This window comes from Macaca thibetana, chromosome 8, assembly GCF_024542745.1.
Source record: "Macaca thibetana thibetana isolate TM-01 chromosome 8, ASM2454274v1, whole genome shotgun sequence".
Lineage (NCBI taxonomy): Eukaryota > Metazoa > Chordata > Mammalia > Primates > Cercopithecidae > Macaca > Macaca thibetana.
Genome location: NC_065585.1, coordinates 64,645,148 through 64,663,460, shown reverse-complemented (window position 1 = coordinate 64,663,460; position 18,313 = coordinate 64,645,148). Strand labels below are relative to the sequence as shown.

General features: G+C 43.8%; 1 protein-coding gene across 1 annotated transcript; it reads left to right on the top strand.

Annotated features, from left to right (window-relative positions):
* Nucleotides 1–14,737: 14,737 nt before the first annotated feature.
* On the top strand, nucleotides 14,738–16,032 carry LOC126961666 (40S ribosomal protein S5-like). The gene has a single exon (XM_050802245.1). The coding sequence runs from the start codon at nucleotides 15,330–15,332 to the stop codon at nucleotides 15,939–15,941; it is 612 nt and encodes a 203-aa protein (XP_050658202.1). The 5' UTR covers nucleotides 14,738–15,329; the 3' UTR covers nucleotides 15,942–16,032.
* Nucleotides 16,033–18,313: the final 2,281 nt, after the last annotated feature.

Sequence of the window (18,313 nt, the reverse complement as noted above, 5' to 3'; positions counted from 1 at the left end):
ACTGAGCTCTCCTCTCCTGTTTGCTAGCATGGCTAATAAGATCCCCACATATACAACCACCCAAACTAAGTCTTGTAAATTTCCATTCCCTCCACCTCTCCTCCTGTGTCCTTTCTCTTAGATATCTTGTAATCTCTCCCTCTGAAAGTCTTGAATTTAACCCGTTACTTCATTGTCAGTGTCACGATCCTAGCTCTGACCTTCATTATCCATGTCTTGGACTATTATAATTGCTTCTTAATTGACTTACCTGTCTGCGGGTAATTTTCTAAAACACAAGCCTTGTCCTGTCACTCTTTCACTCAAAGACCTATGTTTTTTGTTTGTTTCTTTGTTTTGAGAAGAAGTGAAACTCCTTCTCAAAGAAGTTGTTGCTGAGGCTGGAGTGCAGTGGTGCGATCTCAGTTCACCACAACCTCCGCCTCCTGGGTGCAAGCGATTCTCCTGCCTCAGCCCCTCGAGTAGCTGGGATTACAGGCATACGCTACCATGCCTGGCTAATTTTTGTTGTTGTTGTTGACTGGGTTTCTCCATGTTCGTCAGGCTGGTCCTGACCTCAGGTGATCCGACTGCCTAGGCCTCCCAAAATTCTGGGATTATAGGCGTGAGCCACCGCACCTGGCCTTGGTTTTGTTTTTTGTTTTGTTTTTTTGAGATGGAGTCTGGCTCTGCTGGCCAGGCTAGACTGCAGTGGCACAATGTTGCCTGCACCTGCCTGGGTGCCATGGCTCATGCCTGCAATCTCAGCACTTTGGGAGGCTGAAGTGGGAGGATTGCTTGGGGTCAACAGTTCAAGATTAGCCTGGGCAACATAGCAAGACCTGTCTCTATTAAAAAAAAAAAAAAAAAAGTCTGTGATTTACCCAAGCACATAAACCTACACTCACTGTATATGTATGTTTACACTGTGTATGGTAAAATAACTGAATTAGGATACACTTCTTTTTTTGAGATGGAGTCTCGCTCTGCTGGCCAGGCTGGACTGTAGTGACATGATCTTGGCTCACTGCAACCTCAGCCTCCTAGGCTCAAACAATTCTCCTGCCTCAGCCTCCCGAGTAGTTGGGATTATAGGTGCATACCACCAGCCTGGTTAATTTTTGTATTTTTAGTAGAGATGGGATTTCACCAGGTTGGCCAGGCTGGTCTCCAACTCCTGACCTCAAGTGATCCACCCGCCTTGGCCTCCCAAAGTGCTAGGATTATAGGCGTGAGCCATTGCACCTGTCCTGGAGCTGTGTTTTGAATTGTGCAGATGTGATGAAAGAAGGATAAGTTAAAATTATCCTGATGTTTAATTTAATTAACATGACTTTCTTCTAGCGTTAGCTCCGTCGTTAGACAATAGGAAATAGAGGATAATTTCTTGCCTCTCATGTAATAAGGTCATTACTAGAAACATAAAAGAGAAACTGAATATCAAAAGACCTTCAGTAGAGCATTTCATTCTTTGAGGTTTTGCTTGCTTATAAAACAAGATATACAGGGGCTGGGTGTGGTGGCTCACACCTGTAATCCCAGCACTTTGGGAGGCCGAGGCAGGCGGATCATGAGGTCAAGAGGTCAAGACCATCCTGGCCAACATGGTGAAACCCCATCTCTACTAAAAATACAAAAGTTAGCCGGGTGTGGCAGCGCACGCCTATTGTCCCAGCTACTCGGGAGGCTGAGGCAGAAGAATTGCTTGAACCTGGGAGACGGAGGCTGCAGTGAGCCGAGATTGCACCACTGCACTCCAGCCTGGGCAACAGAGCGAGACTCCATCTCAAACAAAACAACAAGACAAAGATATACTATTATTTCTTAAAATGGATCTACATCATGTTCAGGCACATTGTGAAAAGTGTGGATTTCTGGGCTGCATGTCACATTTTCTGGATCTGCATTTTTAGCATTATTATCTGGAAATTCTTTTTTTTTTTTTTTTTTTTTGAGATGGAGTCTCGCCCTGTTGCCCAGGCTGGAGTGCAATGGCTCGATCTCAGTTCACTGCAACCTCCGCCGGGCTCAAGTGATTCTCCTGCCTCAGTCTCCGGAGTAGTTGGGATTACAGGTGCATGCCACCACGCCGGTGTCTGGGTAATTTTTTGTATCTTTAGTGGAGACAGTTTCACCATGTTGGTCAGGCTGGTCTCGAACTCCCGACCTCATGGTCCGCCCGCCTCAGCTTCCCAAAGTGCTGGGATTAGAGATGTGAGCCACTGCTCCTGGTTTTGGAAATTCTTTATTACTTCTACTAATTTGGTGATAGATGCCTTCTATTCTCTATTGTTTATGGGCTTCTTTTTCCTTTATCATTTTGGAGTGGTACTGTAATTTCAGCTATCACATATAGGCTGTTACTCCCACTACTCTACTGAACTGTTTATTTGTTTGTTTATTTATTTTTTTTGAGACAGAGTCTGGCTCTGTCGCCCAGGCTGGAGTGCAGTGGCGATCTCGGCTCACTGCAAGCTCTGCCTCCCGGGTTCACGCCATTCTCCTGCCTCAGCCTCCTGCGTAGCTGGGACTGCAGGAGCCCGCCACCATGCATGGCTAATTTTTTGTATTTTTAGTAGAGATGGGGTTTCACCGTGTTAGCCAGGCTGGTCTCGATCTCCTGACCTCGTGATCTGCCTCCTCAGCCTCCCAAAGTGCTGAGATTACAGGCGTGAGCCACCGCGCCCGGCTAACTTATTTTTTTTTTTTTCAGCTCCATACCCCTGAACTTCTCAAATATTTCCAATGCTCATCATTGGGTCTTCAGCATGGTGAAAAGGGTTGTAGGTGATTCTTCTGTGTTGTACAGTTGAAGAGCAGCTTAACCCACACTTCCTTTTTGGTCTCACTTCTCCCCTTCGTTCTGGTCAAATCCTGACTGTTTCAAAAGGAAAACTGAGTGAGTACAGGAAAAAGGACATATATATCTATATATGTCATCTACTGCAGTCAATTTTGTGGCAGGTGTTACTTCAATGGCTGCAAGTCAATGACCATGAGGCCCACTTATTAAAAATATGAAACAAAGCAAGCTTTGGTGACTCACACTTGTGATCCCAGCATTTGGGAAGCCAAGGCAGGAAGACTGCTTGAGGATAGGAGTTTAAGATAAGCCTGGGCTACATAGTGAGGCCCCATCTCTACAAAAAAAAAATTTTTTTTTGGCCAGGCGAGGTGGCTCACGTTTGTAATCCTAACACTTTGGGATGCCGAGGCAGACGGATCACTTGATCTCAGGAGTTCGAGGCCAGCCTGAGCAACATGGCAAACCCTGTCTCTACTACAAATACAAAAATTAGCCAGGCATGGTGGCACATGCCTGCGGTCTCAGCTACTCAGGAGACTGAGGTCGGAGAATCTCTTGAGCCTGGGAGGCAGGGGTTGCAGTGAGCCAAGATCACGCCATTGCACTCCAGTCTGGGTGACAGAGTGAGACCCCATCTCAAAAAATAAAATAAAATAACCAGGTGTGGTGGTGTGCAGCTGTAGTCTCAGCTACTTGGGAGGCTGAAGTGCGAGGGTCTCTTGAGCCCTCCTCCTCACTTGAGCCCAGGGTACTGGGATTATAGATGTGAGCCACTGCTCTTGGCCACAAGTGCCTTTTGAAGGGCATATCTTTAATGTATATTATTCAAGGAACTTAAATAATTTAATTCCCTCTAAAGGCTAATGCTAATAGTATTCCCATTTTACAGATGAGAAAAACAGGCTCAGAGAGGTTAAGTCGTTTCCTCAAGGTAACTCAGCAAGTAAGTAGCAGAGTGAGGATTCAAACCTGCCGGCACTAAAATACACATTTCACGATATGTTATTGACTGTAATGTCAAAAGAGGAAGAAAACATGTTGTTTGCCCTTCTTGAGGTTTCAGTCTCTGTAGGAAGAAAAGGTACAACTTTAAAGATAGAAAATTATGCTATTGCCTAAGGGAGTTTTAAGCCCATTGCGCATTGCTAAAAGAACAAAGGAGAGGTTAGAATATACTTCCTGCTCAAGAAAGACTCCTCTGGAATGCTTCCTGGGGGAGGGTATTCAAAGCAGGTAAATGCTGGCAGATATACGTGGTTGACAGAGTAGGAGAGGCAGAGTCAGGATGTAGAAATGCACAGGGGCTTGCTTGGGAAATGGAATGTTGTCTACCTTGATTGGACTATAAAGATACTGTGGATTAATGTAAGGTAACCCTAGAACATAACAGGTTGTGTCCATCGCCCTTCTGAAGAAGATCTTGGATGTCAGGGGTTTACCCTGTTTACCAAGTGGCAAAAGACCTTCCATGAAGATTTTAAGGCAAGGAGTGAAATGGTCTGAGCAGTGCAGTGAAGGTGACCCCATCTTGCAGCGTGTCCAGTGGATGGAAGTGAAGCCAATGACTGCTTAAGAAGCAACTGCCAGAAATAGGGCAGTGGCAGAGAGGAAGAAACAAAGAGCAGGGATGAGAGATGTGTCAGAGATGGGACCCACAGGACTCTAGTTGATGTGGGGTGGTGGCATGGAGGAGAGGAAGAATGTGATCATTACCATTGTCTCAAATTTGGAAAGAATCCAAAACAAAGGGATATGTGTGTGTTTACCTTGCGCAGGAAGAACTGAGAACCTGGGGTATGGGTGTGTGGAGTTCAAGGTGATCCGAAGAGATGAAGAGGTTCATCAAGCAGATGAAAACTCAGAAGTTTTTGAGATGAGACGGGAGGTCCTGGTGGTGGGCTCTGATTTCGCAGCCCTCTGCCTGGGAGTGATGGTTGGAGTGATGGTTGGAGTCGCTGGCTCCTGTGCAGGTGTTCTGCGTGAGTGGCTTCCCATTAAAGGTTAACTGCATAAACACTATTCACTTAAAAAAAAAAAAAAAAAAAAAAAAAGGTATCTGAAAACACTAGTAAAAGGAGTTTTGGACTCACATCCAGTTAAATAAAGAACAAAGATTGCTAGCTGGTTAAACTAAAAAGTTACTTAAAAGATTCCTAAAAAGTTACTTAAAAGTTAATGAAATCAATTTTGAAACACTGAGATTTTCCTATAGATTGGAAGGATTGTAATTGAAGTTAATTGTAGTCATGCTAGATTTCCTCTCTGATGTTTATTTTTCTTCTGGTTATATTTCAGACAATTAATAGCGCCTAATGACTCAGGGTTTCAAGTAATTACCACCAACACTTATAATCTCTCTGACTGGAATGTTCTTTTCACGCAGGGGCTCTGAAACTGAAGGAAATTTATGATTGTTCATGAAAGTCCTTCCATAGGCTGCTAAAAAAAAAAACAGACTAAAATAAATGTATTCTTCATTTATGTTTCTATTTGTAGCTAGAAAAAATGATAAAAATAATCAAATACCATTTAAGTACTCTTTAAAAAGTTCCAATAATTCCCTCTCACACAGCTTTTCTTCCCTCCAATATTAGAATGTTTGAGAGAAATGACAATTAAAATAGAAGATGATTTTTTTTAAATTCCGTGAAACGCTTTGGTTATATATAGGTCTTTCCCCCTAGGTGTGAAAGTATTTTAGTGGAAGTTTCATCACAACTTTGTAAATAATTGATCCTCTGTTTCCTCCAAAAGTCTGACAATGTAAGAGTAACAATAACAGGCCATAAAACACTCCCCCTAATTGAGCAAGGGCTCATTCTTCCCTAACAGGGTTCGGGTTGACTGGAATGTGCTGAAGTCACATTCCAACACCTTCCACTGGCCTGGGCAGCTACACACGACTCCAAAGGGAACTAATGAGAATCTTTATCTCTATTTCTGCTCTTAGGAAGAAGGTCCAGGAAGAAATGAAGAGTCCAGGAGGCAGACTAGAAAAAGTAGTGGGCCTGGAAAACAAAGGACAAAGTAAACCATGGGGAGAGTGGAAGGATGAGGCAGAGGCAGGGACAGAGAAACTCAAACCAGGGGGGAAGATGACTCAAATACACTGGGGAGGACGATAGAAAAAGCAGATCAGACATCAAGCCAAAAACCCCCAAACATCTTTTCTTTTTCTTTCCTTTCTTTTTTCTCTTTTTTCTCTTGTTTCTTTTCTTATTTTGAGACAGGGTCACTCTCACCCAGGCTGGAGTACAGTGGTGCAAACACAGCTCACTGCAGCCTCAGCTTCCTGGGCTCAAGTGATCCTCCCTCCTCAACCTCCCAAGTAGCTGGGACTACAGGTTCTAGCCACCACACCTGGCTAATTTTTGTAGAAACGGGGTTTCACCATGCTGCCCAGGCTGGTTTTGAACTCCTGGGCTCAAGCTGTCCTCCCACCTCAGCCTCCCAAAGTGCTGGGATTACAGGCATGAGCCATTGTGCTCAGCCTCCTTTTTTCTTAATGACTTTAGTGAGGTAGAATAACATACTGTAACTTTCACCAGTTTTAAATACACAATTCAATAATTTACCCAGTTGTACAACCATCACCATAATCCAGTTTTAAATTTTATTTTTAATTTTTGGTTTAAACAACTGAAATTTATTTCTTCACATTCTGGAGGCCAGAAAGTCTGAGATCAAGGTGTCAGAAGGGTTGGTTTCTTTCAAGGCCTCTCTCCTTGGCTTGTAGCTGGCTGTCTTCTCCTTGTATCTTCACTGGTCTTCCCTCTGTGTCCATAATCCAGTTTTAGAACTTTGCCTTCACCCCAAGAAGATCTCTCTTAATCACTTGCAGTTAATCCTCGTTCCTATTCCAAACCCCAGGAGACCACTGACTTCCTTTCTGTCTCCATAATTTTGACTATTCTGGGCATTTCATATAAATGAACTCACATCATTATGTGGTCTTTTGTGACTGGCTTCTTTCAATTGCAAATGGTTTTGAGGTTAATTTATATTGTGGCAAGTACCACTATTCCATTCTTTTTTTTTTTTTTTTTTTTTTTTTTGAGACGGAGTCATGGTCTGTCGCCCAAGCTGGAGTGCAGTGGCCGGATCTCAGCTCACTGCAAGCTCCGCCTCCCGGGTTCACGCCATTCTCCTGCCTCAGCCTCCCAAGTAGCTGGGACTACAGGCGCCCGCCACTTCGCCCGGCTAGTTTTTTGTATTTTTTAGTAGAGACGGGGTTTCACCGTGTTAGCCAGGATGGTCTCGATCTCCTGACCTCGTGATCCGCCCGTCTCGGCCTCCCAAAGTGCTGGGATTACAGGCTTGAGCCACCGCGCCCGGCTATTCCATTCTTTTATTGTGAAACAGTATTTTGATGTGTGGATATATGCTTTTTGTTTATTTATCAGCTGATGGGATTGTTCCCACTTTTTCAATTCTTATGAATAATGCCACTGTGAACATTGGTGTTCATTCAAGTATTTGTGTGATCATGTTTCCATTTTCCCTCATTAGATACCTGGGAATGGAATTGCCAGATAATGCAGTAAACTTATGTTTAACATTTTAAGAAACTGCCATGTTTTCCAAAGTGGCTGCATCGTTTTATCTTACCACTTAAAATATATGAAGGCACAACAATGTATGTGTCTTTCTCCATATCCTTGTTAATTTATGTTACTGCATGACTTTGAAATTATAGCCATTCTAGTGGTTGTGAATAGTATCTTACATGGTTTTAATGTGAATTTCCCTAAAGATTAATAATGTTAAGCATCTTTTTAATGTGCTTATTATCTATTTATGTAATTCAGCAAAATACATATGCAAATCTTTTGCCTATTTTTTTTAGGCTAGTCAAATGAAACAGTGGGAGTGGAGAAGGATTTTATCTGTTTTAATTGGATGTTTCAGGCCGGGCGGAGGCTCAAGCCTTAATCCCAGCACTTTGGGTGAGACTGAGATCGAGGCCACAGTGCACTCCAAAAAACTAGCCGAGGTGGGTGCGCCTGTAGTCCCAGCTACTCGGGAGGCTGAGACAGGAGAATGGCGTAAACCCGGGAGGCGGAGCTTGCAGTGAGCTGAGATCTGGCCACTGCACTCCAGCCTGGGTGACAGAGCGAGACTCCGTCTCAAAAAAAAAAAAAAAAAAAAAATTGGATGTTTCTCTTATTGAACTGTAAGGGTTCTATATATAATATGGATACAGGTTCTTGATCATATATATGATTTGAAAATATTTTCTCACAGCCTATGGCTTGTCTTTTTACCTTCTAAAAAGTTCATCTTTATCATTTTGATTTTTTTTTTAGAGACAGGGTCTTACCATGTTGTCCAGGCTGGTTTGAACTCCTGAGCTCAACTGATTCTTCTGCCTTAGCCTCCCAAAGTGCTGGGATTACAGGTGTGAGCCACTGTACTTGGCCTCTTTTCCCTTTCTTAATGATGCCTTTTATAGCACAAGTTTGAAATTTTGATGAAGTCCAATTTATCAGTTTTGTTTTTTTTCTTCTTCAAGGGTTATGCTTTTGGTGTTGTATCTCAAAAATTTCTGCCCAACACAAGTTCACAAAGATTTTTCTCCTACATTTTCTTCTAAAAGTTGTATATTTTTAGCTCTTACATTTAGGCCTCTGATTTATTTTGAGTTAACTTTTTGGTTATGATGTGAGGTAAGGGTCTGAATCAGTCTTTTTGCATTCAGTAACTTATTTAAAAGGAATTTTTTTTTTTTTTTTTTTTTTGAGACAGAGTTTCACTCTTGTTGCCCAGGCTGGAGTGCATGGTGTGATCTTGGCTCACTGCAACCTCTGCCTCCCAGGTTCAAGTGGTGGGTCATGCCTGTAATCTCAGTACTTTGGGAGGCCGAGGCTGGTGGATCACCTGAGGTCAGAAGTGCCAGACCAGCCTGACCAACACGGTGAAACCCCATCTCTACTAAAAACACAAAAACTGGCCAAGTGTGTTGGTGGGCACCTGTAATCCCAGCTACTTGGGAGGTTGAGGCAGGAGAGTCACTTGAACCTGGGAGGCAGAGGCTGCAGTAAGCTGAGATTGTACCACTGCACTCCAGCCTGGGCAAGAGAGTGAGACTTTGCCTCAAAAAAAAAAAAAAAAAAAAAAAAAAATTACATTTTTTCATAAAAATAATTGGTATTTGTGGCACCATTTTTTTTTTGTTCTTGTTTTTTTGTTTTGTTTTAAGTACTAATACCAGCATCTGGGGCTACAACCCCTTACCAATGCCCTACAAGACATCTATTTTAAGTAGTTTTTTTGTTTTGTTTTGTTTTTTGAGATGGAGCTTCACTCTTGTTGCCCAGGCTGTAGTGCAATGGTGCATTCTCAGCTCACTGCAACCTCTGCCTCTCGGGTTCGAGTGATTCCCCTGCCTCAACCTCCTGAGTAGCTAGGATTATAGGGACCCACCACCACGCCTAATTTTTTTGTAGTTTTTTTAGTAGAGATGGAGGTTCACCATGTTGGCTAGGCTAGTCTTGAACTCCTGACCACAGGTGATCCGCCTGCCTTGGCATCCCAAAGTGCTGGGATTACAGGCATGAGCCACTGCACCCAGCCTAGTTTTTTTAAAGTACTAATACAACCTGATAGTTTTCTTATTTATTTATTTATTTATTTATTGTCTTTCCCATTTGGACAAAAACTAGAGGAAAAATGTTAAAAAATGTAACCTTGTCTATGTTTACCACTGCAGTACCTTCAATGTCAGGTACCTAGGAGATGCTCACTGTATATCTAATGAATGAATAAAGTGCTAGGGTAGTAAGTCAGTTGGTAGAACAGTCACTCCTGTAGGTGAGTGGGGAGTACGAAGCCAAGATTTTAGAGCAGAAACCAATAGGTGAGGCTTACCTTGGGTTTTGGGTCTTTTTTCATGCCACTGAGATTCAGGACCTCTTGCTGAGAAAGTGCTTTTTGGCTGCCCTAAGTATAACTTAATATTTTCTCTTTCTTTTTTTCATTTTTTAAAATTTAAAATTTTTTTTTTCTTTTTGTTTTTTGTTTTGAGACGAAGTCTCACTCTTGTCCCCCAGGCTGAAGTGTGATGGCACCATCTCGGCTCACTGCAACCTCTGCCTCCTGGGTTCAAGCGATTCTCCTGTCTCGGCTCCCCAGGTAGCTGGGATTACAGGCACCTGCCACCACGCCTGGCTAGTGTCTGTATTTTTAGTAGAGATAGGGTTTCGCCATGTTAGGAGGCTTGTCTCGAACTCCTGACCTCAGGTGATCCACCTGCCACGGCCTCCTAAAGTGCTGGGATTACAGGCGTGAGCCATCGCGCCCGGCCTAATTTTTTTTTTTTTTTTTTTTTGAGATGGGGTATCATTCGTTGCCCAGGCTGGAGTGCGCTGATGCAATGATAGCTCACTGCAGCCTGGAAATCCTGGGCTTAAGTGATTCTCCTGCCTCAGCCTCCTGAGTAGCAGGGACTACAGGTGTGTGCCACTGCACCAGCCCAAGTACAGTTTTTGAATTTAATATAGTAGTTAGGGGCATATGTATACGTTTAATAATATACTTATTATTCATTTATTCAACAAGTATGTTTGTGTCCCTTGCCAAGTATCAGAGGTTTTGCTAAGACTTGGAGATTTAGTGGTGGAGGAGGTCAGTGTGTTCTCTGCCCTTATGAAGTGCTCAGTTCCCAAACCCCTCACGAACTAGCTGTGTGACCTTGTGAATGGTATGTGACTTCCTCTAAGCCTGTTTTCTGATTTGTAAGATGAAGATTGTAAAGTAGCTACCTTATTTGATTTTGACAAGTATTAAGTAAAGTACACAAAGCAAGGGCAACTACTATTTTGCGTAATAAATATTCAGAATGGTATTATTATACGTTGTTTAACCTACAAGGTAAGATGGAATTATACTGTATTATTCAGCCTCACCTCCCTCTTAGTACCTTATTAATGATTCTGAGTAAATCACTGAAAGACAGGGAATTAATATTTCTTTTTAAAATCTTTAGACTTGTTTATTATAAAGGCACTACATGTGATAGACTAAAAAATAAACAGTACAGAAGCATATACATGAAAAAGTACAAATTCCCCCACCCACAGCACACACCCAACTCATTCTTCAGGGGCAATCACTGTAAACAAGTCTGTTTCTCCTCCTAGAAAAGTCTTATGCATATAAAAGTGTGTGTGTGTATATATATATATGCATATCCTTAGAAAACAAACAGCACTTTCATGTCCTTTGCAGGGACATGGATGAAGCTGGAAACTATCATTCTCAGCAAACTAACACAGGAACCGAAAGCCAAACACCGCATGTTCTCACTCATAAGTGGGAATTGAACAATGAGAACACGTGGACACAGGGAGGGGAACATCACACACCGGGGCCTGTCAAGGGGTGGGGGGAAAGGGGAGGGAGAGCATTAGGACAAATACCTAATGCATGCGGGGCTTAAAACCTAGATGACAGGTTGATAGGTACAGCAAACCATCATCGCACACGTATACCTGTGTAACAAACCTGCATGTTCAGCACATGTATCCCAGAACTTAAAAGAAAAAAGAAAACAAACAGCACAAAGAATTAGACACTGCCAATCGTTATCACAGAGCATTTTCACTTCATAATGTATATTGGAGAGCAGTCCAAAAGGAACATATCTTGTTCTTACTCAGAATGAGTATTTTTACATTTTCTCAACACACAATTAAACACCACCACCACCACCACCACCACCACCACCACCACCAAAATACTCTCAAACTCTTGGAGAAGGTTTATGGGCTACACCCTCCTTCCCTTGCAGCCCCCGCACTCCGCACCCTGGCCTCCCGCGGCTTCCAGCAGCCAGGGCCTGGCACCTGCCCACCCACATTTTCTTGGCCTGCAACCAGCTGTGGTCAAACCAGCAGCAGAAAGGGAGGGTGGGGGAGGAAAGAAGGAAGAGAAAGCACATCTTCCAAGAGTAGTTGAGAAAGAGCTGCACGAGTCAGGCCCCCGACATATAAGGCATAGCACCGAAAGTGTTTTATTACAGGCGTTTACACAAAAGGTATCAGGAAGAATGTTTTAGAAGACAGTGGGTGTGGGAACATCAGGCTTTTGAACTGGTAGTGACTTCTGCATCTGAGATCATGATTGGTGGATGTGGGCAGTGAGAAAGGGCTTGGGGTCGCAAGGGACAAACCTGCTTCCTAGAAATGCAGTGAGCTAGGGTTGCAGGGGAGGGGCGAGGGGGAAAGAGAGAGATTTCCTCAGAGAAGTGAAATAACAAGATTGGGCCCAGTACCAGATGAAGGACAAAGGAATGCTCTGCCCTTCCTCACTGAAAACTAAACCCCACTTCCTCCATTTCCCACCTGCTTGTTTCTCCTCCCACCTCACCACTCTCAGCCCGATTGCTGGACTTCACTTTTGTGAGGGGCTGTAGCTAGAGCTCAGTCCTCAGCTAAGGCTCCAGATGACTGACGTCTCTCCCCAGACACAGGCTTCTTAGTGGTTGGATGCTAAGGCAAGTAAAACCTGGGGTAGAGATTCTCATGACCTTGGGAGGTGGAGAAACAGATCTTTGATCTTTGCCTCTTTCCTCTGGTTATTCATTTAATCTTGGTTCTTTGGGTTGTGTCTACCTCCGCCTGGGCCAGAAAATATTATAGAATGGTTTAGAGCTTCTAAATTAGGCTGTTAGCGGGGCCAGCACCTCAGCCTGAAGGCCTGGCCTAGAGCCTACACCCAAGAAAGCAAAAACACTCCTTGGGTGGGGCTTTCCTAGACATAAAGCTTTACCATGCCTCTAAGCAGGGGAGCTCCAGCCAAGATTATATTGGGCAGGTAATAAAATTAAGGGCAATAAAACCAGATAAACCACCTCGTTAGCAGCAGTTTACTGGTAAGGCCATTTCAACAAGAAGAAAAGAAGAGGAGGAAAGATGGAAGACTCAAATTCTTTGTCAAGTTCTTTCCAGTGGCCTCCTCTGAAAAGGAACATTCTTTTCAGGAGTGCTGGCTTGGAAGACAGGGCATATGTACATTTATCCAACACCTGCTGAGATCAAGGTGCTGGTTCAGAGGAGAGCCTCTGGAGTTTGGACCTGTCACTTGATCGCTACTGAGAGATCACCAACCGAACTGCTTGACTTTCTCAGAACTTTTTTATCAGTCATGTAAACAAGAGAATGAAGATCCTGTACCAGTCTACATAGGATCAACTGATCATTGAGTGTAGATTTGCACATTAAAAGTCACACTTATATTCATAGTTTCAAAAAAAGAAAAAGAAAAAAATGACACTACTTATTTTGTAAAGATAGAACCATTTTCTTTTTTTTTTTTTTTGAGACAGAGTTTCTTGTTGCACAGGCTGGAGTACAGTGGCGCAAACTCGGCTCACTGCAATCTCTGCCTCCCAGGTTCAAGTGATTCTCTTGCCTCAGCCTCCCAAGTAGCTGGGATTATAGGCATGCACCACCACGCCCGGCTAATTTTTGTATATTTAGTAGAGACGGGGTTTCACCATGTTGGTTAGGCTGGTTTCAAACTTCTGACCCCAGATGATCCGCCCGCCTCAGTCTCCCAAAGTGCTGGGATTGCAGGCATAAGCCTCCGCACTGGGTCAGAACCATTTTATTAACTGTATACATCATAGTGATATTATGTTGCTTTTAAGGGATTAAGAAGGAAAAACATGGAGAAAGCAATTAGATTCTCAAAATTGCCTGCACCTGCCTGGGTGCCATGGCTCATGCCTGTAATCTCAGCACTTTGGGAGGCTGAGGTGGGAGGATTGCTTGGGGTCAGGAGTTCAAGACCAGCCTGGGCAACATAGCAAGACCCTGTCTCTATTTAAAGAAATTTAAAAAGTCTGTGATGCACATACACTTTACCCAAGCACATAAACCTACACTCACTGTATATATATATTTGCACTGTATATGGTAAAATAACTGAACTTTTTTTTTTTTTGAGACAGAGTCCTGCCCTGTCATCCAGGCTGGAATGTAGTGGTGTAATCTCGGCTCACTGCAACCTCAGCCTCCTGGGTTCAAGCAGTTCTCTGTCTCAGCCTCCCAAGTAGCTGGGATTACAGATATCCGCCACCACACCCAGCTAATTTTTGTATTTTTTTAGTAGAGATGGGGTTTCACCATCTTGGGCAGGCTGGTCTTGAACTCCTGACCTCGTAATCCATCTGCCTTGGCCTCCCAAAATGCTGGGATTACAGGCGTGAGCGACCGCACCCAGCCAGGATGCACTTCTAAGCAGCTGTTATTTATTTATTTACTTATTTTTTCATTTTTTTTGAGATGGAGTCTCCATCGCCCAGGCTGGAGTGCAGTGGCGCGATCTGGGCTCACTGCAAGCTCTGCCTCCCGGGTTCATGCCATTCTCCTGCCTCAGCCTCCTGAGTAGCTGGGAATACAGGTGCCCGCCACAACACCCGGCTAATTTTTTGTATTTTTAGTAGAGACAGGGTTTCACCGTGTTAGCCAGGATGGTCTCAATCTCCTGACCTCGTGATCCGCCTCGGCCTCCCAAAGTGCTGGGATTATGGGCGTGAGTCACTGTGCCCAGCCAGTAGCTTTTATTTTTTTAAGCATTGGCAAAATATTTCTATAAATAAATACTTGCCCTTGTCAATTTTATTTCTATAAAACTTCATGTGGTAATTGAGCTTCTAAATAAGATGCCCTCCTAACAATTGTAAACTGTATTTGCTCACTAATAAGAGGCATGAAGTGTTCCATGACTGTATTATTCTTGGGGATTCAGGCTGTGGTGATGTGAGCAGCCACCCCTTTGGGACACATCATGCTGGTAAACCACTGATTCATGACACACTGCCAGGAATGGCTGTCATCCAAGTCCCGGGGCAAGTTTAGCCAGCACTAGAAATCACCCAAGAAGGGCTAGTCAGATGTTTAAATTTCTGCCTTTGTCAGAATCCTCAGAATTATTTTCAATACCTCCTTTTCCCCTCCCATCTTTATCCAGTCAATTACCAACATCTCTCAACTGGTTTCACTTCCTAAATGCCCCTCCAATCTGTCCACTCCTCTTTTACTCTACCACTACTTTCCTAGACCAAACTGCCTGGATTATTGCAAAATCTTTCCAACTGGGCTACCCCCATCCACTTTTGTCCCCCTCCAATCAAGTCCCCACACAGTGACCAGGTTGATTTAAAAGCGAGCACAGATCTGAGTGGTCTTTCCTCTCCCTCCCAGACTCCAGTGGCTTCCCCTTGCTCTCAGATGGAAAATCAATATCTGCACCTGCCCAGGGGCCATGAATGAACTGGCCTCTCTCCAACTGGTCAGTCTCAACCTGTACTTCACATCACTATTCTCCCACTTTCTCCACGTCATTGATCTGCTCATGGCTCCTCATATCTCACGAAATTAGGGAAGACCCACGTACCTGAATTTTCCCCAAAGTTCCTTAGGTGGTTCTGAACCACTACTATGATTGAACGTATTAATAGCTAGACAGGCTCTTCCTGTCTGTGCCAGGGCGGCATGTGGTGCATGCCGAGCCACAGAGATGCTCAGGCTGTGCCCTCAGGATGGCCGAGTGGAAGGCAGCAGCACCAGTGGTAGCAGAGAGCCCTGGCATCAAGCTCTTTGGGAAGTGGAGCTCCGATGATGCGCAGATCTATGACACTTCCTTGCAGGATTACACTGCAGTGAAGGAGACGTATGCCAAGTACCTGCCTCACAGTGCAGAGCAGTATGCCACCAAACGCTTCCGCAAAGCTCAGTGCCCCATAGAGCGCCTCACTTACTCCATGATGATGCACGGCCGCAACAAACGCAAGAAGCTCATGATCGTGCGCATCGTCAAGCACGCCTTCGAGATCATCCAGCTGCTCACAGGCGACAACCCTCTGCAGGTCCTGGTGAACGCCATCATCAACAGTGGTCCCCGGGAGGACTGCACATGCACTGGGCGAGCCAGGACCGTGAGACGACAGGCTGTGGACGTGTCCCCATTACGCCGTGTGAATCAGGCCATCTGGCCGCGGTGCACAGGCGCTCTTGAGGCTGCCTTCCGGAACATCAAGACCATTGCCGAGTGCCTGGCAGATGAGCTCATCAGTGCTGCCAAGGGCTCCTCCAACTCCTATGCCATCAAAAAGAAGGACGAGCTGGAGTGTGTGGCCAAGTCCAACCGCTGATTTTCCCTGTTGCTGCCCATAAACCTGTCTGCCTTCTGCCTTTTGGGACGGCCTCACAAAAAAAAAAAAAAAAAAAAAGAAAGAAAGAAAAGGTAGCTAGACTGAAGATGGAGCCAAGTTGAAACTTGCATCCCAGGCTCTTATGATAGCATCAGAGTTTGACTTAGGTTTAAAAAGCAGGCCAGGAAAAATTTCAAACTGGCAAGTCATGGGGCAGGCTTTGCATAGCAGTTCACTGCTGTTCCTTCTGCTATCCCAAAAGGGCTTGAAGAGTGAATTACAGATCAACCGCTGGGTAAATACCTTGTTACTTTCTAGAAAATATAAACGTAGCTAAAAGAAGCAACCATGAGGCTGAGGATGCATTCACAAAAGCTCTGGAATATTACAGATGAAGCAGATGGTTCCTTCATAATAAAAAAATCAGCTGAAAATGTCTTTCTCTGGAGGAATAGAAGTTCGTGTTTGTAGATTCTGTGTAATGATGTTGCAACAGAGTTTGTTAAACAGACTCAGATGAGCTATGGGTTGAATCCTGTTCTAGAAACTGACAACTAGGAAAGGCTAAGCCTGATCAAATGGTATTTATTGCTCTTCTCTTCCAATTCCATTATAGAAAGATTCCAACATACTGTCAAATTTCCTTTTTTGCAAATATCTCATGAATTGCATTTTAAAAATGGGATTGATTGACCAGAGCGGTGGCTCACACCTGTAATCCCAACACTTTGGGAGGCCGAGGCACGTGGATCATAAAGTCAGGAGTTCAAGACCAGCCTGGCCAAGATAGTGAAACCCCGTCTCTACTAAAAAAAATTTAAAAATTAGCCAAGCACGGTGTCAGGTGCCTGTAATTCCAGCTACTCGGGAGGCTGAGGCAGAGAATTGCTTGAATCTGGGAGCGGGAGGTTGCAGTGAGCTGAGATTGTGCCACTGCACTCCAGCCTGGGCGACACAGTGAGATTCCATCTAAGAAAAAAAAAAAAAGAAGGATTGATTTTATTTGCCGCTGTTGCTTATAGCAAATACTGAGTCCTCAGCCAGCTGTGGGAGGGTATGGCTAGTTTAGATTCCCTCCAAGTTGTGTGTGACAGTATCTGGCATATTTTCAATAACTGTAGTCATAATTCCCAACATTACTTGGAGAGCAAAGCACAGGAGGAAATAAATCAACTTTTAATGTCAGGATGTCACATCCTTTCTAATGTTTTTTTGGACATCAGTGAGGCAGTAATTGTATAATTAACCTTGAACTTATCACTTTATAGTCAGATGATTGCTTTATCAAGAAGCTCTATCTGTAACACACGTTTATTTATTTATTTTTTTTTAAAAACAGCTTTCCAAACTAGAAAAAATCTCAAAAATATGACTAGAAAAAATCTTTTTTTTTTTTTTTTTTTTTTTTTTTTTTTTTTTTTTTTTGAGACGGAGTCTCGCTCTGCCGCCCAGGCTGGAGTGCAGTGGCCGGATCTCAGCTCACTGCAAGCTCCGCCTCCCGGGTTCACGCCATTCTCCTGCCTCAGCCTCCCGAGTAGCTGGGACTACAGGCGCCCGCCACCGCGCCCGGCTAGTTTTTTGTATTTTTTAGTAGAGACGGGGTTTCACCGTGTTAGCCAGGATGGTCTCGATCTCCTGACCTCGTGATCCGCCCGTCTCGGCTAGAAAAAATCTTAAAATAATGATTATCATCTGTGCACGGTGGCTCATGCCTGTAATCTCAGCACTTTGGGAGGCCAAGGCAAGAGGATCACTTGAGCCCAGGAGTTCAAGACTAGCCTGGGTAACATATCAAAACCTTGTCTCTACAAAAAAAAAAAAAAAAAAAAAAAGATTTTATATAAGTAATGCATGCGAAAAGTCCCAAACATAAGATGTTCAAGAGAATATATAATGAAAAATACGCCTAACTCCTACCCTCATGACCTCAGTCATCCAATTCTCTTCCCTGGAGGCAAACACAGTGACCAATTTTTTGTTTATCTGTTCAGAGACATTCTATGCATTTACATATAAACACACATTCTTTTTCAAAACCCACCTGGTAGCATATCTTACATAATGTTGGCTTTTGTGTGTGTATTTTAAATAAGATATGCTGCTGTTCCACATTAGTGCATAGAGAGGGGCCTAATTTAATTGTTAATAGGTGTATTTCATGAAATAGTTTCTTTCTTTCTTCTGCTGTAGAGAAAGAGTTCGATGTGAGGCTAGTTCATGCGGGAGAACTGGAGTGATCATTTACATCAGTCTCCCTGAAGGCTCAGAGGTTAGGGTTTTTATGGACAACTTGGTGAGTAGGGGGCTAAGGAATAGGTGCTGCTAATTGGTTGAGGATAAAGGAATGTGGAAACCTATCCTCACGCACTGAG